The sequence below is a fragment of the Telmatherina bonti genome (assembly GCF_933228915.1).
Source record: "Telmatherina bonti genome assembly, chromosome: 4".
Classification (NCBI taxonomy): Eukaryota; Metazoa; Chordata; class Actinopteri; order Atheriniformes; family Telmatherinidae; genus Telmatherina; species Telmatherina bonti.
In genome coordinates, this window is record NC_136622.1 from 19,187,781 (window position 1) to 19,212,472 (window position 24,692).

Sequence of the window (24,692 nt, forward strand, 5' to 3'; positions counted from 1 at the left end):
CATGTTTTGTTCTGCAGTAAAATTTTGCATTTTGCATTTTAATGTTAAATGATGGAGATTGACCAGCTTTTTCAGGTGGCCCCTAGTAGTCTTCTGAAAAACTGCATTTTGCTATTCATGACAAAAAAGTGTGTCAAATGTCTGCCCTCAGATATGCTGAAGCTGCAGCAAGCCAAAGAGCAAAATGACAGACTGGATACTGAGAACCGAGCCCTCAGAGAGAAAGTGCGCATTATGGAGTCAAAGAAGAAAGATCTCCTGGACCAGGTCGGCATTTCATAACTTTTCTCTAAACGAAATGTTTCTTACAGCAGATTAGCCTTATTTCTGTTTTTTTTTCTAGGTGGCAAAGAGTGATGCAGCCAAAGAAGGTCTAAAGGACAACAGAAGTGGACCACAAAACAGACAGTCTACCTTTTCCTCTCAAGAAGAGGATACAATTCACAAACGGTAAAACAATTAATTCATCAGGAATAACATAATTGGAGGTGTATGTCATTGTCTTCAAAAAGCGTCATCCCCTTTGTTTTCTGTTAGGTGTCAAGAGGCAGTGGAAGATGGACTCGTACAGGTGCGAGAGCTGCAACGGCAACTTCAGAGGCTACGCAAGGAACAAGAAGAGCTGGAGGAGAGGAATGAAGAGCTGGAGGCCCTCCTCGGGGAGGCCCAGAATGCCAGCAAGGAGGAGAGGCATCGCCATGAGGGAGAACTGGAGGGACTGCACAGGCGGGTAATGGGCAGAACCAATTGTTTCACACTCTTTACTGGTTAAGAGCTGAGACATTAGGAGCGAATTAGAAATATTTCACTAAAATAAAACTAGTTTCCATCAGTTCCAAACTAGAAGAATTAAAAGTCAGAGTCAGTTTTGAAAAGCGTCATGTAATAACATAGTCTTACCATCCAGATCAAAATCCTCGAGGCAGACCTGAAGAAGCAGGATGCTCCAGACAAAATGTTGAAGAATGGAGAGGAGAGTAAAAGCACTGAGTCCTACTTGCAGTTGGTAAGAAACTACTCACTTGTCAGTAGTGGTAAAGTTTATCTTGTAGTCATTTCACTACAGCGTGTCAGCACTGTAAGAAGGCTGTTGATTGGACTGACCTGACATCATCAAACCTAAATCAAATCAATTGATTGCCCCTTTGATATTAAAGGTTACATGTGAGTAAATAATGTAAACATACACCTAGAAATATACAATTATCTCTTGTCACCATACATAAAGCACTTAAGGGACAGCACCCAAGAGAGACTGGCTCTGCTAGAAGCTCGTCTGACTGAGGAGAAGGACTGGAGAAAACAACTGGAGTTGGACCTCAGTGCTGCTCAGGCTGCTTTAAAAAAAGATAAAGAGGTAGAAATCTTACATCTGCTTTTTTCCTGCAAGAAAAGGTAGGAAACAGCTGTTGCACAATTATGCTAAAGTATATAACCAACTTTGAAACTAATGCAGTCAGTAATTGTTGCATTCAGACAATAGTTTTGCTTGCTGAGTGTAGACACAATGATGTTGACACCATCAGAAAAGTTTTCATATCAGGGTGTGACTTCGTCTTTTTAAAGCATTTATGGGTTTGATGTTCATTGCAAACAAACCGGGACTAATTGTAGAATTCGGTTTAGTCCAGACCAGGCGTATGAGCACAACTGTTAGTTAACACAATTACAAACCACTCAATATATGTGTAATAATATCTTGTTGGCTCCACTAAAGGCCTTGCAGATTGGTGAGCGAGAACTTAAGAAACTTAAACTTGAGGTTAGCGGCCTTCAGACAGAATGTCAACAGGGGAAAACACTGATCAAGAGCCTCACCCAAGTCAAAGGGGAAAAGGCCGTTCTAGAGGAAAAGGTTTGTCAGTTTTAATTTTCTATGACAAATTACATCTAATTTTTTCATTCAGTTTTACCAAAAATGTCAAATGAATTTACTTTATGCATCTATCTCTCTTTTAACCTTGTGACTGTGAGGTGGCCCAGCTGGAGCGTGCACACAGCAGACTTCAGAGTGAGCTGGAACACTACAAGAACTGTAGACAGACCCAGGATGACCAGAGGGAAAACAGGCTTCAGGTTGATCAGCTGCAGGAACAAACTGACCGTCTCACCTCTGAACTCAGAAGCCTCCAGAAAGCACACAGTACCCTGAGGTTGTTTCTATTGTAGACTTTATAATACAGATAGCACGAGTTCATGCACATGTAGGATTTTTTAGACATTTGAATTGAAATAGACCAGTGTCTGTTGAGAAGTGATAGCACTGCTATGGTACTGGTACTTATGTCTTTTTTTCATGGTCAGCCAAGATAAGAATTTAATGCTGGAGCTTACTTGGTTTGCATATGTGTGCATATTTTCCAGGGATGAGATGGCTTCTGAACAGATGAAGACTGCTGAGCTCCACGCCAAGCTAAGCTCTACTGTTCAGGAGAAACAGTCAGCTGAAGCACAAAAAGAGAGACTGGAGCTTGAGATACAGCGCCTCAATAAGCAGCTCTTATGGCTTCAAGAACAGCTATCCTTAACAAAAGAAGCACTTAGTCACAGCCAGAAGTCTGAACTGCACACAGCTCATATAGAACCAAGGCTTAGTCTACTGGAGAAGACTAAGGATGATGGCTCAGATCAGGTAACTTCTATGGTATATAATTTTAAAAAAATCATATATAGTGACAGAAATTGGGTAAAAATCTTTTAAAAAAAAAAGAAAAGAAAAAAAAGCTCAATGTTGGGGTTCTTCAGCAAGGCTGGAAGACACTTCTTCTTATCAAGGTAGAAAGAAATGGAATTTTCTTTATAAGCACATGTGATTTGTAAATATATATAAAGAAGCATACCTTACATGTACTCTATCTATCTATCTATCTATCTATCTATCTATCTATCTATCTATCTATCTATCTATCTATCTATCTATCTATCTATCTATCTATCTATCTATCTATCTATATATGTTTTTTATAGCATTTAGCTTTGAAGCAGGAGCTGCTTCATCTGCAGAATAAGCTGGAGGAAGAGCGACAGCTGGCCTCTCAACACCAAATTGTGCTTCAAGCTCAGGTCAATGAAGCCCATGCGCATATCAAGGTAAATATTATACTAAAATTTATGAATAGCTGTGTTGTCTCAAGACTTACAGGAAGATTTGTCATCTTTGCATGTAATAGTCACGATTGGCTTGCAATATCTGGATATGTATTCCCCTTCTGGTCATTCCAACACTGACTGCTGGCCTCATCTTCAGTCTCAAGATTCAGTATTGAGCCAGCAGGCAGAGGAGGTTAAACAGATGAAGCAGGATGTGCAGAGAGCTCAGAGCCTGTTTACATCAGCTGAGAGAGAGCTGCGCTACGAAAAGGAGAAGAACATGGACCTGAAGAGACACAACACACTGCTGGACCAAGAAAAACTCAAGGTTCATATTTAAATACAGTACTTTTGGAATACACTGAATGTCTTTGGCACTTTTCACCCAATCATCATTTTAATCCCCCTTTAAGTCATTCCATCCTGCATCATGAATGCTAAAAATCAAAGCAAATTTGAAACTATAACATAAATGTCTGTTTTATGTTGTCATACTGGTAAGACAGACATTTGTTTTTTCGTATGAACACTGTTTTTTTTTTTTATTTCATTCAGCTTTGTGCAGAACTAAAGCAGGCCCAGATCAAGTTTGTCCAGGTGGAGCAGAAAGTCCACTCCCTGGCAGCCGAGTGTGAAAATCAGCAACAGAAAATCAGGGAATTGGAGCTGGAGCTGGCACGTAACTGCACAAACCGAAGTGCCACCACTAGTTTGCAAGAAGACCTTCAGGCTGAGAGAGCACAGCTCATTGCTGCAGACAAGAAGGTCAGTATTCTGCATACTGGCTGGTAGTCCTATGCTTGGAAGAGGTCTGTGTTAATCAGGTTCAGCTGCTGCAAAGATTTTACTTCTCCACAGGGATTAGCATTTTTATCTAATCTGCTGCTGACTCTGTTGTCTATCTTAGGCTCTAATAAACTGATAGATACGTTTCAACATAATGAGATTGGCAACTACAGTTAGGTGGGCTATCTGGTAAACAAGTTTCTGAGATCTGTGGTTTCCTATTTTAGACTTAATGATGTGATGATTGATTCACTGACAAAACCAGTATAAGTTGATCTTGAGATAAAGTTCCCAGGTAACTTAATTCAACTCTTTTCCTTCTCTTGTTTCAGTTTCATCTGTTATTAAAATAACAAGTGAAACCAGCATATTGAGCCCTTAATGAGATATAGAGTCTGTGACCTAATTTACCCTTGAGCCCTAATAAAAGTAATCCTTATCTAAAGTTTGTAGAGCAAGCATGTTTCATTTAGTTTGTTCAGAATAATAGGGACAAAGAAGGAGGGAACTGCACTCCTCTTTCTTTGGCATAGCCTTATGTCAGCTTTGTTTTCTTACATTGTAAACCATCAGATGTCTTAAAGATATTACTAGCATTGCCTTTGGATAGTAGGTTGTGAGGTCTTGTTTGTTTGTTTTATTAAATGAAAAGTGTGTTTTTTTGTGACGGAAGGTGTTGGAGTTGCAGCAGCAGCTAAAGAATGCTCAGCACCAGCTGCGTATGGAGGAAGCTCGGGCTGGGGAGAGCAGCCGTCTGGAGAGGGACAGCAGGGATCTGTCTGACACCTTGTCAGCTCTGCGAGCCCAACAGCAGGAGGAGCACATCACCAGGTCACACGACCTTCACAGCAGCTGACACTGATCTGTTTTGTTTCTGGTCAGATAGTCATTGTGTGACATTAAAGACTTTTTCTAGTTTTAGGTTTTTGTGTGGATCCAAACTACACATGAACATCAGCTGCTTTGAGACATAATTTATTCTATTTTCTTCATTCGTTCTGTTAGGAAGCTGTTGGAGCAGCGTGAAGAGGATCTGCAGCAGCAGGTGCGCTCTCTAAGGCTGAAGGAGGCCTCACTGACCAGGACAAATACAGAACTCAGCCACCGTGTCCAGCAGCTGGACACCCGTCTGTCCATCCTGGAGGCTGAGTTAAGCAAAGCAAGAGAGGAGGTGCGGAATTTGGTGCAACAGTTCATCCGATACCATTAGTACAGTTTAATTTGAAGTTTTTACTACTTGGTAGGTCTTTTAACTCAGTTTGTCACATTTTCTGACCTGCTTTTGAAAGCTTGTAGAAAAAGTTCTTATTGCTTTAGTAAGAGTTGTGCACTTTATTATGTGTTAAACACTCTCCACCCTTTTAGACCCATCACTGTATACTTTCTGGTTTTACTGCTAATTTTAAGTTAGATTTTATACATTTGCTGCAACCCAGTACAACATAACCAGGACAACAGTCTTACATTTGTTCATGTAGTCATGTCCAAACAATGAAAAAATAAGGGGGAAGAATAATTCTATGTGTCTATTTGCACTTTAGGCAAAAGATAGTCTATTGTCAAGGAACAAACTGCAGGAAGAGCTGGTGGTCAGTCAGCAGGAGTGTGAAAGGTTGCAGGTAGAGCTGCAGCAAGTTCTCTTCCAACTCGATACACACATCAGGTTAGAGATTTTATCACTTTTACATTTACATGTCATCCAGAATTATGGAATTAAATGATCCAAGAAGCAACCATAATTATATAACATTGAGCTTTTACTTTTCCTGTTGTTTATGTTGTTACTCCACAAACCAGGAAGTATAATGAAAAGCAAAGCCAGCACAAGACCAAGCTGCGTCACGCCAAGCAGGTGTTTCTTAAGGCAACTGCGCAGAGAGACTCAGTCATTCAGAAACTGGAGAATGACCTGACACTGGCCTCCAGTCTTTCGCACAAGGTCACACAAAATCTTTTCTTTGTTTTCCAAATTTTCTTTGAAATATTTTCTGAAGTCTCTGTTTTAATATATTCTTCTTCCTCTCACCTCTTATCTGGTTTCTTTCAGGAGAACGAAAGGATCCACACAGTGATGGTGGAAAATGAGAAGCTGCTGGAGGAGAAGAGGGAACTGTTGCAAAAAATAAGTGAGGCAGAGGAAATGGGGAGCAAAGGCATGAGGACTGCATCAACGGTCCAACACAGGTAGATGAAAAAATCTGTTTTTCACACACATACCTGCTGAGTGCACGATTAAATTGACATTTGTAAAAGAAATGTCCTGGCTACAGAAGAAAGACATGGATCAGAATCAGAAGTTTATTTAATGTCAATGAACTGGTGACTCAGTATGATGATAGATTACTTAGAAAGGTACCAGGTATATTATTTAAGTTAAAAGTCAGAGAAATTCTCTTATTGTTCAGAAGAGGAGCTTCACTGCCTCCTTCAGTGTCTCAGTTACATACACTGGAACAACCTTTAAAATTGAAAATGGAGAAATTTCATCCCACAGTTCTTCATGGCTGCAACTTTTAAAGCTATGCTAAATTAGTTTTATTATATTAATGATAACAAGAGTTTATGTGTGTAAATAGGAAGTCACCACTATATTTCATTCACCTCCAGCACATTCAGAAAGTATATCAGAGGCAAAGATTCTTGGCTAGCTTCTGTTCATTATAGGACACCTGACCCACACATTCTTCATCCCTGTTAGTATGACTCTATTTAATTCACTGATGACCAGATGTCATTCTCTTTCTATGTTTCATTTTGTTTTCTTTTCATCTCTTTTAGAGTCAGTGTCTTAGAAGTGGAAAACAGACAACTGCGGGACAGAACAATGAAACTCTCCAATCAAGTCAGTTCTCTGGAGCGCGCTCTGAGGAACATTGAGTCATTCTACAGCCTGGAGGTATGAGCATGTGCATCTTTTTGTATGAGGCCTTTTACCACCAAGGAGCCTTTGATGTCTGAAATACTGTACAATTAGTGATATGCTGTTAAGAATGTTAGATTTCAGCATTTTCCATTAGGCTGAAATTGATTTTAGATGGAAGTTGTCCCACATTGCAACATTGGTCTGACCCCGCTCCAGTCCACACAGTGCACTTACAGCCAACCCAGATTCTGCAGAGAATGACACCCCTTTGGAAGCCCAGATCTGGTTTGTTAGAAGTGGTCCACACATTGGTCAGCATAAGGCCATCTGCAGACACACTCCTGGCACTGTGCTCGTCCAGTACAGCACTGGCACCAGATCTGGCTCAGACCTCTCTTGTATGTGTGATCATGGCTTTTGAGTCTTCTTTGTAAAAAAAAAAAAAAAAAAAAAGGCCCATAACTTAAAGTGAAATATCAAACAATTAATAACAAAATCTTTAATGTGATGATAAATGGTTTAAATTCTCAACAGACTGCAAAGAAAGTGTTTCCCTCCGAAAGCCTGACTGATGGCATCCTACATGCACCTCCTCTAAGGTAGGACAATTTTGAAAGGACTAATTACTGAAACGATGTATTGACATATAGTTTTACTGTGAGAGATTATCAACGATGGTTTGTCATATTGCCAGTCTGACATCAAGCTCTTGTGAGCATGAGAGCATCCTGGATGCAATCTGTCGAGCAAAGGTGAGCAAGCATGTGGTGTTGGATGGCACAAGGACAACTGTCTCCTCTCATCTGCCATCTGAGCAAGGATACCTGAATCTTACCTCGCCGCTGGTTCTGCCAGCCTCCACCAAAGGCACAGAGGAGAGCTCTCATAGCAGTGAGCAGGGATGAGTATGGTGCAGCCGTGTGCTTCAAGTCTAAGAACTATGGAGCACCAGACCATCTGCCACATCTGCAGCAGACAAAGATCTTACTTAATAATACATTTTTTAAAAAATGGATGCAAATTTTTGTTAAAAGACAGTAATAATGAAAGAGAGCTTCCACTAAAGTTTTGCTCAGGGTTTGTTTAGCTTGCCTGTACTGTATTTTAAACCAAGTCTGAACTGAGAGGGAAAATTTTTGAATTTGTAAAAAAAAGAAAAAAAAAACTTGTGCAAGTGTCAATTATACGTTTTTGTTACGTTTTAAGCAATAACCAATAAAATATTTGTTTTTCTGAGCTCAAGAATAATACCATCCTGTTAAAATGCACATGGAGTGTGCATGCCAGGATACCCAATTGTATGAATTTGCACACCAAAGTTAATCAGTAGGCTTGAAAGTTTCGGTTCACTTATAGGAATGACTCATGCTGTTTAGAAAAAGGTACATAAGAAATTATACTTCACATCAGTATATGTCAGATTTAAAATGTCAGACATTTTCTATTTTGATGACTGTAAATTAATTGAAGCACTTTATAAGAGGATTTATTTGTGTTTACATAGCAGAAACTGTAGCTGTTGAATGCATTTGTGGGATATAAGTGTAAAACAATTTTTGTGGTTATATTTGATCTTGGTACTGTTTTGATGCCTTACAATGCCTGCGTTTTTACAACTGATGGTTTAATGTGTCAAACTCTTGTCAAAGTTTCCACATTCATGTTGATAACTTCTGTAACATTGATGATGTTGATGGACCCATTTTCTGTTTAATAAGGGTCTCAGGTGTTTCCTGATGTCTCGCCTTCATCTCCATCCTGGAGAATGTGGAAGGTCACCCACATATCTTACAACTTGTAGCCATTTCAGTAACGCCAGTTTGAGTTAAAGGGAAAGTAACAGAAATCTACAGAAGCATTTAAAATATTTTCTGTTTTATTTTTACTAAATAACATTGTTTTTCTTTTCATACATCTTGTTGTTTTAAATACAGGAAACATTCTTTTTTAATTGAAAACATTCTCAAATTCAGAAAATGATTTTAATTGGAAAAATCCTGAATTAAGTGAACAAGAAAAAAACAGCTTTGTCTTATTAATTCCAAAAAGCTGAACAGTAAAATTGTTTTTAATTAAAAAGAAAAAAAAGTTGTTTTTTTAAGTGAAAACAACATGCTTTCATAGAATTTTTTTGTTTTCTTTTTTGTGTGGTGTGAATGTCTGCTAATTTTTATACTTTTTACAGTGACACAATAAGCACTCTTACTGTCGTCACAAAGACCATCAGCGATAAGATGCGAGTGCTTTGCATGTTGCAGTGAATGCCGAGCTAGTTGTGATAAATCATCTGATACGCTTCTTATCAAGCCAAGTTACACATATATGAGGAATATGGCAAAAATTGCAAACCATTGGCATTTATTTGGACTACTCCCATCACAGTTTGATGAAGACATTAGTTTCTACAGTTCACTGATCTGAAGAAACTTCTTTAGTAATTAATAATTCAAGTAATTATACATAACGAAACAATAACTCAGAATCTGTTTCAAGGACTTGCATTAGCTTTTCTTTCATTAATTCAATTCAATTCAACTTTATTTATATAGCGTCAAATCACGGCAATGCCATCTCAAGACGCTTTACAGACAGAGGGGAAAACATAATGAAGGCCAATTCATAACAGCCTATATAAGGAAACCAACAGATTGAGTTGAGTCCAACTCAATCTCCCATCCTGAGCAAGCACACTGGCAACAGTGGGAAGGAAAAAACTCCCTTTTAACAGGAAGGAAACCTCCGGCAGAACCCGGCTCAGGACAGGCAGCCATCTGCCTCTGCTGTGTGGGGGGAAGAGGACAGAAAGACAACAGACAACAGGAACTGCTCCTCCCGGCCAGGGAGACCTGCTGAGACAGGAGACATACATGTTAATGATGCAACACTGTTATGGGGGGGGGGAAGAAAGAGATAAAGAGAAAAAGAAAGAAGCTCAGTGTATCAGGAAATGTCCCTCAGCAGTCTAAACCTATAGCAGCATAACTAAGGGATGCTAACCATCCCTAGCTATAGGACTTATAAAAAAGATAAGTCTTCAGCCTAGTCTTAAAGGTGGGGAGGGTGTCTGCTTCCCTAACACTAACTGGGAGCTTATTCCATAAGAGAGGGGCCTGATAACCAAAGGCTCTGCCTCCTGCTCGGCTCTTTGAGACTCTAGGAACCACAAGTAAGCCTGCAGTCTGCGAACGAAGTACTCTGCTTGGTATATAAGGAACAATGAGGTCTTTGATATATAGTGGTGCCTGGTTGTGGAGGGCTTTATATGTAAGGAGAAGGATTTTAAATTCTATTCTAGATTCAACAGGCAGCCAATGAAGAGAGGCTAAAACTGGAGAAATATGATCTCTCATGCTGGTTCTGGTCAGGACTCTGGCTGCAGAATTCTGGATCAGCTGAAGGCTTTTCAGGGCATATTTAGGACAGCCCAGTAATAGAGAGTTACAGTAATCTAGTCTCGAAGTAACAAAAGCGTGAACCAGTTTTTCTGCATCACTCCGAGACAGAATGTCCCTAATTTTGGCTATATTACGTAAATGAAAGAAGGCTGTTTTAGTAACCTGCTTAATATGTGGGCCAAAGGACAGGTCAGGGTCAAATATTACTCCAAGGTGTCTCACTGTAGCACTGGAAGCTAAAGTAATGCCATCCAGGTTCATTACAAAACCGGAAAATTTAGCTCTGAGTTTTTCAGATCCAACGAGAATTACTTCTGTCTTATCTGAGTTTAAGAGGAGAAAATTTCTAGACATCCAAGTCTTTATGTCTATGAGACAATTTTGTAGCCTATTGGGCTGATTTGTTTCATCTGGTTTAAAGGATAAGTATAGTTGAGTATCATCTGCATAACAATGAAAGATCATTTAATTTATTAAAATTATTTCTCACTTAATAGTTTAAATGTTTTGAGTTGGCAGCATGATGGTGTGGCCACAGGTCTTTCATTGCACTGGAACATTGGTCTTAATAAATGATGTGACAGAGTTCAGACGTGCATGTTATATTCTGCGAAATTCCTTTCTAAAGGCAAAACTAACAGAAAAACACAAAACAACAACTACTGGATACTGCAGCAATACTGATCTATGAAAGTATTATACAAGAGGAAATCTGTTTTATTTTATGATTTCTGCTGGTTCTGCTAAAGATCTTTGGAAAAGCATTGGAAAAACTACAACTGGCTGTGATAAAAAGTCTGGCTACGTTTTAGCTTGTAACAGTCAAGCCTGTAAGATCTTTAATACCCAAATTCTTCCTGTATGTTTTTATTATATAATTGACCTGACAAAAACCTGACAATGTTTCAAAAGTGCACCAGTGTCCAAATATTTTCTATATTTCACTGTAAACCATCATTTACTATAAATGATACACATACATATATATATATATCTATATATATCTATATATAAATATATCTATATATATATAGATATAGATATATATATCTATATATATATATACACACACACACATACATATATATGTATACACACACATACATATATATATATATATATATATATACATATATATATATATATATATATATATATATATATATATATATATATGTGTGTATGTGTGTGTGTGTGTGTGTACAGAGGAATCGGTAAAGTCTCCAGCGTGCCTGAAGAAAGTATTTCACTTTCTTGCTACTACAAGAATATTTCTAACAAAAGCCCATTTGAAAAAGACATGGGAACTGAAATGTGACTGAAAAAAATACTTTTGTTGTATTTGTACTATAAAACTTTGAAAATAAAATTATTTTCATAAATAAAATTAAATGATCTTTTCCTTTGATTACACTAAAATGTGAGCTTTTTGGCTGAAATAGTTTCCAGCTCAAACCAAGAAACTGTGCTCAATTTATAACAGTCTGTTTATTAAACAAGGTAAAGATACAAAGCTTTTTTTCCCCCATTTTTTTCCCAAACATTGATAATCTTAGTTCAGCTCCTCAGTCTTGGCTGTGCATATTTAGTTGTCTAGAAACTGTATATGAAACCACAATGCAAGACAGGAAAAAGTGTAATAAATCTACGCAATATCTTTTCATAGAGAACATGGGTTAAACAGTTATACAGATTATATCTCAGATAGTCCATGCGGAAGAAACAAAATAAAAAGTTTACAAGACTTAATACTGCAGAACACAATACAGAGTAATGGAACTGGGATGATAAAACAGTTAAGGCTTACATGTAAATAACTGATATAAAACATGAATATTAATAACATACAGGTAGACTAAAATAATTACAGTAAATTCATAAACCTTTACAAAATCAAAACGGAACATGTTTATGGAAACTTAAAAATAGGTACTATAAATGAGTAACATGTTTTACAGTACAGCAACATGTACATTTCCCATTATCTCGAAAAAGAGAGTCATTTGAAAGAGGCAGGGTCTGTTGTTGGCGTAGATGTCTGTTTTCAGGCCAGTGGCTTGAGTAATAAGTTTGTATTTTTCTGAAAACATACGATATATGTTATTTGTATTTTACATTATTCTCAGTTCTATCTCAAACGCTAACGTTCAGCCGCAGCACCTTTTCTGAAGTACCCCGAAGAATACAGGGAACCCTATTAGTACCATTCAGAGGTTACAGTAAAAATACAATAAACAATACTGTATACAGTAAAAATACTAAAGAGAAAAAGGGAGAGTATTCACCGCTGCATACACTCATAATGTAAGCTTACTGAATATGACATACTGCAGTTTATTCCAAAAGGGTAAAGCTTATTGTAGATTTGAAGGAAAAAACAAAAAGACTGGTTTAGAGTAGCTGTACAATTTCACATTTTAGCTGGATTTAAAACCAACCACTCAAAAGCAAAATTTATTCCCTATGAGGAGTATTTCCTATAAAAAAATAAAATAAAATAAAAATGGGGTTGAGTGGAGTAGAGCATCACTGAAAGGTGCAGTGTATTCAAACTCTGCAACGTCCAATTCTTTGAAAGTGATAGTCCAAGCTTAGGTGGATCAGGAAAACGTACACATAATATAACAAGCTCTGCTTTCTCTTAAAAGCTTTGATTCATATATGGCACTAATAATAGAGATGAGAGAAAATGTGGAGGGGAAATAAAAAGGTGCCGCAATTTCCATTTCTGACGTGTGTTAAAACTGCAGGAAAAATAAAACTTTTTTCCCCCTGTGTTGCTTAGATTTTTTGTCAAGTCAATAACTCAGCCTTTTCTTACAATCTTTTCTTTTTTCTTTTTTTTTTTTTGCCTTTATCCAGATTGCCTTTCATCAAATTTAGGTGCCCCTGTGCTTTTGTAGAAATGTGACAAGAAACATAGAAAGTAACAGAATACTCTTACCTGTACACAGTCTGTACTCTTAGCTGCCACAAGAAATGCCTTTTGGCTTTTTCTCAACCAATGAGTTTGAAATAATTTGAGCCAAAATCACAGCCAAAAAGTGCTTCAAGATTATCTTTGGATGTCTCCAGTAAACACCCAGTGATTTTTTTCCCCCACTTTTTTTTTTTTCCTTTTTTTTTTTTTTTTTGAAGGGTCATATTGTCTGGCACATTTTAGAAACCCATTTAATGGATTTAAAAAAAAAAAGACAACCCCCCCCCCCTATCCTGAAAAAACAAACAAAAAAAATTCAGTTAAAATATTTCTAAATGGCCAACAGATCCAGCGGTTTACATGACGCTTACGAAAGTGCTTATAGAATCTGACGCAAGACATTCTTCACCGCACATCCGCCCAGTCAACATCAAGCTGTACTGTTACATTCACCGAATAACGCTGTGCTCGTTTTTGACAAGACGGCCCGAGTCGAGTCAGATGAAGGCAGTCTGTTTACTGTATCTAACACTGAATGCTTATGTCAGCTGTCATAATGCTAATGTAAGCCTTATGTAGATGGCTGTGGGTGCAGGGCCTTGTGAGCTCCAGCTGATCGCTGACTCCTGAATCTTACGGATGAAAGTCCATGGAGCTCAGATGAGGGAGATACGAATGGGGAGGCTGGGGGACACGGTCCTCTGGGGTGACTGGTGACTCACTAGGTGCTCCACCACTGTGTGTTTTGACATGTGCTTCATAAGGTAGGTCTCCTACAAAGAAGAGGAAAAAAAAGAAAAAGAAATGAATGACTGGTACCACTGTCAACACTGATTAAATAGCTTTTAACTGATGGTGTGTGCCACTTGGACTTCAGAGCATCCAGGACTGATTTATTCCCCACACAATGCTTATTTCAATGTGTTACATACCAACTAAACACGCAACAGCAAAGATAATCAGGGTTACGGGGACATGTTGGTGGAGAACACACTGAATGCCTAACTTTTCTTCTAATGCATTTAAATGAGAATATTCATGCTTTCTGCCAACTTTATGGAGGTAACAAATGGAATCTAAGAGTTGGGATGTGTACGTTGCATTAAAAACTACCTTGCAAAATATTCATGATGTTGGGACGTTGTATAAAACGTAAATAAATACAGAATTCAGTGATTTCCTAATCCTTTTAACCTATACTGAACTGAATACACTACAAACACATGCTATTTAATATTCAAGCTGATAAATGTAATTATTTTTTGTGGTACCAATTATTTTTATACATTCTGACTATAATACCAGGAACATGTTCCAAAAACGATTGGATAGCAGCATGTTTTAAACTGTTACATCACATGTCCTTATAACAAAACTCAGTAAGTGTTGGGGTGAAATTCTTTCCTATTCTTGCTGGATGTACAACACTCTGGAGTCTCTGTGGTCGTATTTTGTGCTTAATAATGTGCCACACATTTCCAATGGAAGACGGGTCTGGACTGCAGGAAGGCCAGTCCAGTAACCGCACTCTTTTACCATGAAGCCCCTCTGTTTCAACACCTGCAGAACGTGGCTGAAATAAGCAAGGATGTCCTAGAAAACTTTGCCTGGCTGGCATCATATGTTTATGTAGTGTTTCTGGGTGTTGCAGATATACGGCTCTAGCTGTACACTGTAGAGTTTTAACAGACGCATGTAGATGTGGCGATGAACTGTGTTAGCTGGCGATGTTCTTCTGAAGTGTTCCTGAGCCCATGCGGTAATATCCTTTACACAGTTATGTCCGATTTTAATGTAGCGCCACCTGAGGGATCAAAGTTCACAGCCATTCCATGTTGGATTTTTAAAAGCAGAAAATTTTTCAGATTTTCTGGAATGTCGAAGATGAAATCCTTAAATTCCCTGCTACAGCATGTTGAGAAACGCTCTTGAACTGTTGGACTACTTGCTCATGCAGTCGTTCACAAAGTGGTGAACCTTGCCTCATCCTTACTTGTGAATGACTAAACCTTTCAGGGACGCTCCTTTTATACCCAATCATGACACTCACCTGTTTCCAATTAACCTATTCACCTGTGGGATGTCCTAATCAGGTGTTTTTTGCATTCCTCAACCTTTCCAATGTTTTTGTTGCTCCTGTCCCAGTTTTTTTTTTTTTTTTTTTTTTTTTTTTAACATGCTGCAGTCATCAAATCCAACATGACTGAATATTTGCATAAAAAAATTAAGTTGATCAATTTGAATATTAAATATCTTGTCTTCATGGTGTATACAATTAAATACAAGTTAAAATGGATCTGCATATAATTATGGTGTGTTTTTATTAACATTTTACACAACATCCCAACTTCACTGTAATTTGAGTTGTATCAAATCAAATCAAACTTTATTTTTAGAGCACTTTTCGTGCTTAAAAACAATACAAAGTGCTTTACAAAATAAAACAATATACATCAAAATAGATAAAACACACACACACCCATAGTCCCCTTTCACCCACCCACAACCACCCTCACCCATGCCCTATTAGCCCCTATAACAGTGAAGAGAAGATGAATGGCCAGGTACCAGATGTGCACCAGATAAGGAAACAATTTTGTATGACAAAATATAAAAATACAAAAAAAAAACCATCATCAAAGGTCACCCTCTTATTAGCAATAGCATTTAGTTTGTCTGAAGAAACTATGGGAAAATATGACATGTCTAGATAGCAGGAAGATAATTGTACGGTTTACTCACCGAGGTGTATGCCCGGCCACACATGCTACAGCAGTATGCCTTTGCGTTTTTGATGGCATGTGCTGACAAGTGGATCTGCAGTGATGCGGAGTCTGAGTAGGCACGGTAACAGTTGGGACATTTATACGGCTTATCTTTATTGTGCTGCCTCTGGTGAGACTGTCAAAGAAGACACAGACAAAAGTTGTAAGAGAAGTCCGGTTAAAGATCCAGTGTGCAGGATATTATCACTCTGCATTTTGTTCTGAAGACATTTTTCTGGTTTTACATGGTTGGCATGCCATTTGAAAACATTAATTTACCACCTCTTTTTAGTCAGTATGAGGGTTCAAAGGGAAGCGTAGTACGGCAACTTAGCCAAGAAGCAGCAATAAAACACAATTTGTGTGAAAAGGGCTGGTTGATGTTAAATCGGCAGCTAGTTCACAGGTGAGTATAGAGTTACAGCAAACAGAAGTTTAAATGATAGAGCTGACGGGGAAAAAAAAAAAGGTAGTGATGCAGAAACTTCTCAGGAAATCAATAAATGTTTGATAAATTTTAAAACACACGCCTTTCCTCCAGGGTCTAATAGCGAGAAAGCAGAGAGAGAATCTGACAGCTCTCTTCTACAACACAGTGAATCACCAGGAACGACATCTGCCATGTGCAGTGTTATGTTAACAACAAGACAAAGACATCTGCATAGCTGGAAGTGCTTAATAAAGACATAACCATCTTGTAGCATGCAACTCCCTGCCTCAGGTCACTTGTGTAAAGAGAAGCATGGCACCTAGAGCACATTGCAACTATTTGAAAACAAAGAAAAAATCTTTAATGGTCTAATGGGAACTTGGCTTAATGAGTTCTTTGGTTACAAAAATACTATTTTCATGTTATATCTGAGCAATAGATGTCTGGATACATACTTTACACATCTCTATAGGGAAAGTTTAACAAAAAACGTTAATATACATTTTGGAATATAATTTAGCATATAGTAAATAGTACTGTGTTGAATGCAGGACATTGTTGTCAACATTTGTGTTTTTTAGTTGGAATGACGTGTAATTGCAGCTCATTGTTAGCATCAACTGATACCTGTAGGTTTGACAGCTGGGTAAAAGCCTTTTCACATCCAGGGTGGGCACATTTATAAGGCCTATCACCAGTGTGGATTCTGTAAAGATAAAAAAAAAGGAAGGTTTGATGATGGAAATGAACGAAACCAAACCAGCTAAAGCAACTCTCAGTTCTGGTCCAGTACACAGCCCCCTGTCCCTATATGTTTTAGATCAATCCTTGATTCGGTACATATGTAATCAAACTCTGCGGAGCCTGACAATGATCCACTCATTTTAATCAGGTATGATGGATCGCAGGAATATACAGAACATTTCAAGCAAAGAATCCTCAGGGACAGGAATAAAGAAACCCTGATCTAATGTCCAAAACAAGATCCAAGTGTGTTCATGTCAAGAGATTGTGATGAACATAGCGGGGGCTTAGTGGAAGTAATCTGAAAATGAGTATAGCACTGTACCAGATTACAGTGTTCTAACTAAGGTGCTTCTGCAGTAACACCAACCTGGTATGCTGCTGCAGGTGTGACAGTTGACGAAAAGAGTTCTCACAGTAGGAGCAGTGATAGGGTTTGATCCCCAGGTGGATGCGCAGGTGCTGGGACAGGTACGAGGCATTGGCGAACGTCTTGGAGCAGTGGGGACATTTGTGTGGTTTGGCCTCTGTGTGGGACTTGGAGTGAATCTGCATCTCCGACTTGGTTAGGAAGGTGAGCGGGCAGACTTTGCATCTTGGTGATAGAAAACAGACAAAGAAACAAGAAGAAAAAAAAGTAACATGTTCAGCAGTTTTCATGGCGGCAACATCATCATCACGGAATTTTAAACATCTCTGATCTAAAAGGTTAAGCAGAAAAAAACAGCAAAGATGGCGGTTCTCTCTCATACAGTGCACTTACATTCACTGCTAAGTCAAGCTATAGCTGGAGTCCAAGCTGACTGTTTAACTGGACCACTGGCAAGTTTCCTTTAGGTTACTTCTTTTAAATTTGCGGTTTTTAATAAATCTGGATTTGATTCAAGCCGAGCAAGAGTCTAACAAGGCTTCAGATGGCTGCAAATGTGCTGCTTTCAATCACAATCGATGACACATTCAGCCGTCTGACCAAAGACACAGAAAATGGTCTTAAATATGGTGTATGCTTTACTGTTTCTACAAAACACATGCAATAAGATGGAACCCGATCAGACCACGTGGAGAGCACCCAGGTCCATTTCAGACAAGCTGAACATACTTCATAAATGTCGAAGGAATTTTACTCTCAACCACAACACTTTAACATCATTTGATTCCCTTTTTTCTGCTTTGTGCAGCCAAAGTGTATGAAATGTTTTTGTTTGTGGTTCATAATTTTTCTCCCACACTTTAAAGCGCTTTCATACCAGAGGTTTTGATTCAGATTGCAGTCCATTTGCTTGGAAAGCCCACACTGTTTGGGGAAATGTGAATGTGCAAACGATCAAAGAAGCAGACTCGGTCCGCCTGCGATTGCAGGTTCTTGGTTGGCTTCAAGTGGACCAAACGCAGGAAGTGGACTACAAAGCAAAGTGCACTGTTGGTTCAGTGCACAGCATTGTAGGTAAAAACAAGCAAAACCAAAGTGCATGTGAGATGACGGGCACTAGATATGGCTCACAGTTGGACATGGAAGAACTTGGTTAAGTTCCAACAGAAATATGATCCACCCGAGACTGGAAGGATCTGATTTGGTTATGTGTAAGAAAGAGAAGTTGTACTGGATTAAGCAATTGATGAACAAGTTTTCTTCTTCACTGGTTGTCTCCTCTTCTTGTTCAGTAATTCTTCAAAGATGTTATTTATTTGCATAATGTAGCATGAATCCAGTCATGTTGCATCAACTGAACTGGATGCTTAAGAAAGGCTGAACCGAGCCTATCAGGTGCATGAAGGATGAAGATGATGCTCATCATAATGTTAAACTAAACATTCCTCCCATTCCCTCAACAAACATTGTTCAGCTAATCATGCATTAAAAAGGAACAGTGGCAGCGTCTTGCGTCCAACCTGTAAGTTTTGCCCTCTTTGGGTGCAATGGTGACACAGCCCTGGTCAGCTAGGATGGGATAGGGAACCACAAGCAGTGGTCCAGATGCATTTTCAGCTTTAATCTTCTTTCTGCCACGAGGAGCCTTTGGTGGGGGCCCCAAGAGTCCTGCCAGGCCTCCGACCTTCATGTGGTCCATACCGGGACCACTAGCCAGTCCAGAGATGATGTTGACAGAGGGAGCCCCACCTAGCCGGTTCTGGCTGCTGGACGTTGGAGTTGTGGGGGTCAGGGCCTCTGAGGTGCTATGGCTGTCGGACCGAGATGAAGGAGCCAGCCCTGTGGAGGTGGGAACAAACATGACACAGGCATATGGATGAGCAAATTTATAACTCAAGAGGCTTCCAAATATATTTACACAAATATATTAAACTTAATTGACAAATTCTGCAAAAACAAATGCCTGCTGTACGATTTTCCCCTTTTCAGGTTCCTGTGTTATCCTGTTATACTGACTTCTATTGTCTTCCATGTGGTGTGATCTGACTTTAGGTATTATTTACCACTTATATGTCTTTTATTGAGCCCTAATCTACCATTACAATCAATATATTTAATACAGTGGCATTATAATGTCGTTAACTGAAGCAACACCTGTGGTACCTGAGCGATGGTTGACCCGGCCTGGTTGCTCACTGAGCTGTCTCATGTGCCAGTCTTCCCATAATCCTTTGGCTTTTAATGCAGACTTATCGTCCATATTCCCATCTGTGAATTATGCAAACATTACAAATTAATCAGTAAATTGTATATTCATTCAGACCGATTTGATAGTTTTGAGCTAATGTCCAACTTTTAAGCAGCAAGCGGTGAAACTGAAGGTCCTTCATACAAAATGACCTCAATGAAAGGTTACCCCAGACCTTTAGTATGTGGATCAAGTATGGTGGCTCATACACTTCATCTTAGGGATAGGTAAAAATGTTTGTGCCACTTTGACGACTTTGGTTACTGAAATCATGAATTTGAGGAGTTTTTCATTGAATAAACAACTGAAGCCTAAAATGACCCAAAAACTAAAAACTGAAGATGCTACCTGGTCCACAGCTGGAAGTGGTGCGAGCGTGCAGAGCAATGTCGGGCTGCCCGGAGGCCTGCGACTGTGGGAGGTGACCCTGCACCTGCTGTAGTTGTGGCTTTGGCACCGACATGCCATGCTGAGCGTTGCCATCAGGGGAGGAGGTGGGTACGAGTAAAGACTGCTGAGAGGGGGTGGAGGTAGGTGGCAAGTGCAGGGGTCGGATCTTCTCAGCCATCAGCTGCTCCTTGATCTTGTTAATGAGGACCAGGTTATCCAGCTGAAAGGGTTAACGGGTCATGCTCAACAGAAAACAGCCACCGTGTGTGAATGTCATTCATGCCCCCATAAATGCGAAAGACAGTGGGAAACACACACATGTTTAATTCCTTTCAAATCTACAGCATTGTAAAGAGCCTGAGTCGGATTTGCAACCTGAAAGTTTGTTTCATAGATAAACAGCTGCTGAATGGCTGAAAAGACATTCACACATGGAAACGTATGGCAATTTATAGTGGAAATGCTACAGTAGTTATATGTTGTGAATGACTTACCTGGCCTGGCATGGACGGTGGCGGCGGCCAGAAATACGGATTGTTAAATCGAGGCTCTGCCATCCTGAAGCACATGACATAACCTTTAGTGATATTTAGAAGTTATACTGAAAAAGCAGTTGCCTTACTAAAGATCTGCCTATTATGGTACCTGAAGGGAGCAAGTTGCGTGTAAAAAGGATTAATGCTGACACTTAAACCATGAACATGAACAACTTGGTAACCAAACCATTAAATAACATCACTCATTTAACATTTTAAACCCAAAGGTTAAGCTTTTTCTCTCAGGCCCATGTTTTATATTAACCTACATAATCTTTATAAAGCATAGCATGAATGACTGAATTCTAGTATTAGAAAGAAAAAAAGAGTAACATATTGCTCAAAGTGCTCAACTCAGCTTACGTTTTTACTATGAGAATCTTCTCTTAATGTGTTTCAGATACTTGTTACACAGACTAATGATCATATGATTGTGAATAACTAAAAATGTAGCACTAAAATGAACATAAAGCTATGTATACCATTTTTTTTTACTTTATAAACAGAAGTTTTAACAGATCACAAAACTAGAAACAATAATAAACAAATAAACAAAATGGGATCTTTTAAAAATTATATTGTTATATGTAGTTTTACCAGCAGAATACCATGACAATGCATCCAGTATTGTTTGCTGAACAGGTAGCAGAGCAGACTGGCGTTTTCTACAAAATAAGCAACCTCTTAGTCTTTGTGATAAAACAACATAAAATATAAGAAGATTTATTTCCTGTCATCCTTTTAAATCTAAGGGTTGGGTTTCCTTAAAAAATTATTTAGTCTCAATCAGGCAAAGCCCACTTACTGGATATCCCACCCTTCACTTGCACCTCAAAGCGAGTATTTCTCAGGAGAAGTTTGATGGAGGGGTTATCACCATGACAACATAGCAAACAACATGCTCTGAGGTGGAGGAAGAGAAAGGTGCAAAAAAGCGACTGAGTGGACCTTGGGATGGCTTTCTTTCATAGAAAATAGCTTTAAAAACCAACAGTCATCTTTATGGGGATAAAAGTGTACAATGTCTGTGAAAATGCACTTATGAATTGAGGTTTGGGACTATTTGACGTGGGTTAAGATTCGCAGTGGTAATTTGTCACTGTTTTAATGATTATAAACTGTCTCCGTGTGCCAAACTGGTGCGTTTAAGTGTTCACAATTGTTCATTTCTGTTCTATAAAGGATAAACTAATACGAACATCAGTCTGACAGTGTTAGCCGTCCAGCTTCAAGCTGCTCTGCTCCTTTTGTCTGAATTCCTGAAAAATAAGTAGCCGTCGCTTCCAAATTTTAGACGCACGAAGAAGAGAAATAAAAAAACAAAAAACAACTTTGCCTTGTTTGACTTTTCGAAAATGTCGGCAGTCTGGGAGCCCGTCTGGACTCGGACTGATGGGGAATTGTGCAGATAGACCCTCCTGGTGACTCTCAGACATTCTCAGACAGTTTTCTTAAAACATTTCCAGACAAAAGAGAAACAAAAATGGCAGCCTTATTTTTATAAGGCGGGACGCCATATTCTGCAGACCCCAAATTTTTAGGAGCGTGAACATCTCGTCGCGAAAAGGATGTTGCGGAAGAAAAAGCGGCCGAGAGACGGTCACAAAGGTGTGTTTATCGCGTCAAAGGCATGAATGATTGTTTACGGCGAAATGCAGGTTTGAATAGCCCGGCCTCCTCATCTCTTAAAAAAACTGACACTTCCTACAACAACCATGCTCAGCAAAAACAGCACGGAAACGGACAAGCTCGTGAAAAGGATTTTTTTTTTTTTAAGGAAAAAAGATGTTGACGCGTCATGACCAAAAATATGAAGAGCACGCAATGCATCACCTCCCGAAATACGCTTAGCCATCTTCCCCAAATTTCACTTTTAGTGAGGTTTTTTTCACATTCAGTAACTTTTGGGCGAATCAAAGGAGAAATTGGATTTTGTGCACACTGCACGCATCCGAAAGGTTTAGCATGACACAAAAATGTAGGAAAAACACAAAAGGACATGCACACATACCTTGTGTCCTCGTTGCAGATATTGTCTTGCGAGTACAGCTATAATATAAAAGGTTGATGTTCTTTCTGCCTCCAATCGGACCACCGCTTCCGGGTCGCTTTGTTCACTTCTGGGTGCTGCCGCTGCAGGCTCAGCGCAGACCTGACAAAGGGAAACCTGCTAATCTTGCTTTGGATTTTTAAAAAAGCCCAGTTGATCTCATTCTTGGGTGCTTACGAAAAGACAAAAATGCAATCATGATATTTCCTTTCGGATTATTTGGTTAGGTTCTACCTGCAGATCTGCAGGGGTTGGGCGAATTACGAATAGCTACTTACAAACTATATTCATCACAAGGACATTTACAGCGTGTATTTTTGTAAACTGCATAAAAATACCGACTTTACCTCAGCAACAAAACAGCAAGCAACAAAAAAATGCATGCCCAGGCACACACATATATACATGTCTCTCACACACACATACATACATACATGCTTACATATATATATATATATATATATATATATATATATATATATATATATATATATATATATATATCTACTTACATACCTTATATAAGGTATATGCATACATACATATGTGCGCCATATATGCATACATGTATGATGCTAAACAAGGTGCTCCAATCCTGTGAGACTTGTTTATCAGCCCTTCATATTTCGTTAGCTCAGACCATCAGGAATCTGTTACAAGTCAAGCAGATACAGTTGGGGTGAAGAAAAAAGTTACCTTAAACGTATGCGTGCCATCTCCAAATCTGTAGGTAAAGTTGCCAGTGAACTATCTGGGTCTTTGCCATTAACTAGGTCAAATCCCCAAGAGAAAGCAGGCTGATGATGTTACGGTGATAAATGCAGCTTAACCACATTAAATAAAGTCAACCTTATATGCGTCATTAAAGTAGCTCTATATAACAAACATGTTTGTCCCAAAGTAAAAAAAAAAAAAAAAAGACAGAGAGATGGAAGTAGTAAAAAGCACAGATACAGGTATCCATTAGACAATGTTTTGTCTAAATCTGTGTTGTGATGCATATTAAAATTCCTACCTTTACAAAGTCTTAGGGACCCATCGTTGTCTTTTCTGAATTCATTTTAGGCAGAAAAAAAACTTTGAAAATGCAGGCTCAAGGCCTTATAATGTAATACATTACACAGTGGCTTTCAGTTGACCTGTATTTAGTTTTTTTTCACAAATCTATAATAAAGGATTCATTAATAACTTCAAAACACATTGATTTTACTTTAGTAGATTACTGCACAGGGTCTGAACTTTCTGAAGTCAGAAGACTAGCTGCTAAACAAGGAAACAAACCCAGAAAAACACACATGAAACTGTCTGACAGCTGGTCTATCAACAGGAGTTGTTGCAAAAATAGTGGTCTGGTCCATACCACAACTACATAACTGGTTCTAATCAAGGACCATTGCAAAGACCAAGGACCACTAAGACTATGCTTTAAAGCAGGAGTGTCAAACTCCAGTCATGGAGGGCCAGTATCCGGCAGGTTTTTGTTGTTTCCCTCTACCAACACAGCTGGTTCAAATCAAATGGATCCAGCAGCTTCTTGTCAGCCAATTTTTGAATTTCGGTCAGGTTGGTGAGAGCATGGAGACAATAAAAACCTGCAGGATAGCAGCTTTCCAGGACTGGAGTTTGACACCTGTGCTTTAAAGACTGGTCTGGCCACTAGGGGGCGACTAAATCGGTGGTCCTTGTGAGTGATCTGCGCCACGAGGGGTCGACTAAATTAGTGGTTGCTGTAAGGAGAGGGTCTTGGCTGCAGCCTGGAGAATGAAGCGGGGCTGGATATTGAGCGGGGTTGGACATCCAACATCAACATTTTGGTTGGATTAACCCTAACTCTAACCCTAACCCTAACCATGCCCATTGGACTTCCAACCCCACCCAATGTCCAGCTCTGCCCCAATCTCCAGGCTGCAGCCGGGGGTTATTGCCTGTGAGTGGTCTGCGCCACTCGGGGGTGACTAAATCAGCTGTCCCTGTGAGTGGTCTGCGCCATGAGGGGGCAACTAAATCAGTGGAAACTGTTGGAGAACCCACAGGTGAATACTGGGACATTTATCCAAAATAAAACAGGACCTTGACTGAGGGTTTCCCTGAGGAGCAAGAAACTG

General features: G+C 39.1%; 2 protein-coding genes across 2 annotated transcripts in view; one reads left to right on the forward strand and one right to left on the reverse strand.

Moving 5' to 3' along the window:
- The window catches only part of ccdc30 (coiled-coil domain containing 30), a gene marked incomplete at both ends in the record, with an annotated part of 14,354 nt that extends 6,710 nt beyond the window's left edge, over nucleotides 1-7,644 (forward strand). The window contains 19 exons of the mRNA XM_079238478.1: nucleotides 152-267; nucleotides 344-450; nucleotides 538-730; nucleotides 908-1,006; nucleotides 1,229-1,357; nucleotides 1,718-1,855; nucleotides 1,975-2,153; nucleotides 2,365-2,632; nucleotides 2,986-3,090; nucleotides 3,248-3,418; nucleotides 3,646-3,855; nucleotides 4,550-4,707; nucleotides 4,882-5,047; nucleotides 5,418-5,539; nucleotides 5,674-5,815; nucleotides 5,924-6,060; nucleotides 6,655-6,772; nucleotides 7,274-7,338; nucleotides 7,434-7,644. Of these exons, the coding sequence (XP_079094604.1) occupies nucleotides 152-267; nucleotides 344-450; nucleotides 538-730; nucleotides 908-1,006; nucleotides 1,229-1,357; nucleotides 1,718-1,855; nucleotides 1,975-2,153; nucleotides 2,365-2,632; nucleotides 2,986-3,090; nucleotides 3,248-3,418; nucleotides 3,646-3,855; nucleotides 4,550-4,707; nucleotides 4,882-5,047; nucleotides 5,418-5,539; nucleotides 5,674-5,815; nucleotides 5,924-6,060; nucleotides 6,655-6,772; nucleotides 7,274-7,338; nucleotides 7,434-7,644 (2,834 nt within the window). The remainder of the gene's footprint in view (nucleotides 1-151; nucleotides 268-343; nucleotides 451-537; nucleotides 731-907; nucleotides 1,007-1,228; nucleotides 1,358-1,717; nucleotides 1,856-1,974; nucleotides 2,154-2,364; nucleotides 2,633-2,985; nucleotides 3,091-3,247; nucleotides 3,419-3,645; nucleotides 3,856-4,549; nucleotides 4,708-4,881; nucleotides 5,048-5,417; nucleotides 5,540-5,673; nucleotides 5,816-5,923; nucleotides 6,061-6,654; nucleotides 6,773-7,273; nucleotides 7,339-7,433) is intronic.
- Nucleotides 7,645-13,511: 5,867 nt separating this feature from the next.
- Nucleotides 13,512-22,625, reverse strand: znf362b (zinc finger protein 362b). The gene is made up of 9 exons (XM_079238638.1): nucleotides 22,549-22,625; nucleotides 20,496-20,559; nucleotides 19,960-20,221; nucleotides 19,527-19,631; nucleotides 18,884-19,202; nucleotides 17,364-17,588; nucleotides 16,877-16,955; nucleotides 15,797-15,955; nucleotides 13,512-13,827 (listed from the first exon to the last, which is right to left on the reverse strand). The coding sequence occupies exons 2-9, from the start codon at nucleotides 20,556-20,558 to the stop codon at nucleotides 13,711-13,713; spliced, it is 1,329 nt and encodes a 442-aa protein (XP_079094764.1). The 5' UTR covers nucleotide 20,559; nucleotides 22,549-22,625; the 3' UTR covers nucleotides 13,512-13,710.
- Nucleotides 22,626-24,692: the final 2,067 nt, after the last annotated feature.

Coding starts and splice junctions, on each gene's coding strand:
- znf362b (XM_079238638.1), bottom strand. CDS start 20,558: ATGGCAGAGCCTCGATTTAACAATCCGTATTTCTGGCCGCCGCCACCG. Junction 20,222..20,495: donor CACCGTCCATGCCAGGCCAG/GTAAGTCATTCA, acceptor TAACCCTTTCAG/CTGGATAACCTGGTCCTCAT. Junction 19,203..19,526: donor CCGGGTCAACCATCGCTCAG/GTACCACAGGTG, acceptor CCACCTCCACAG/GGCTGGCTCCTTCATCTCGG.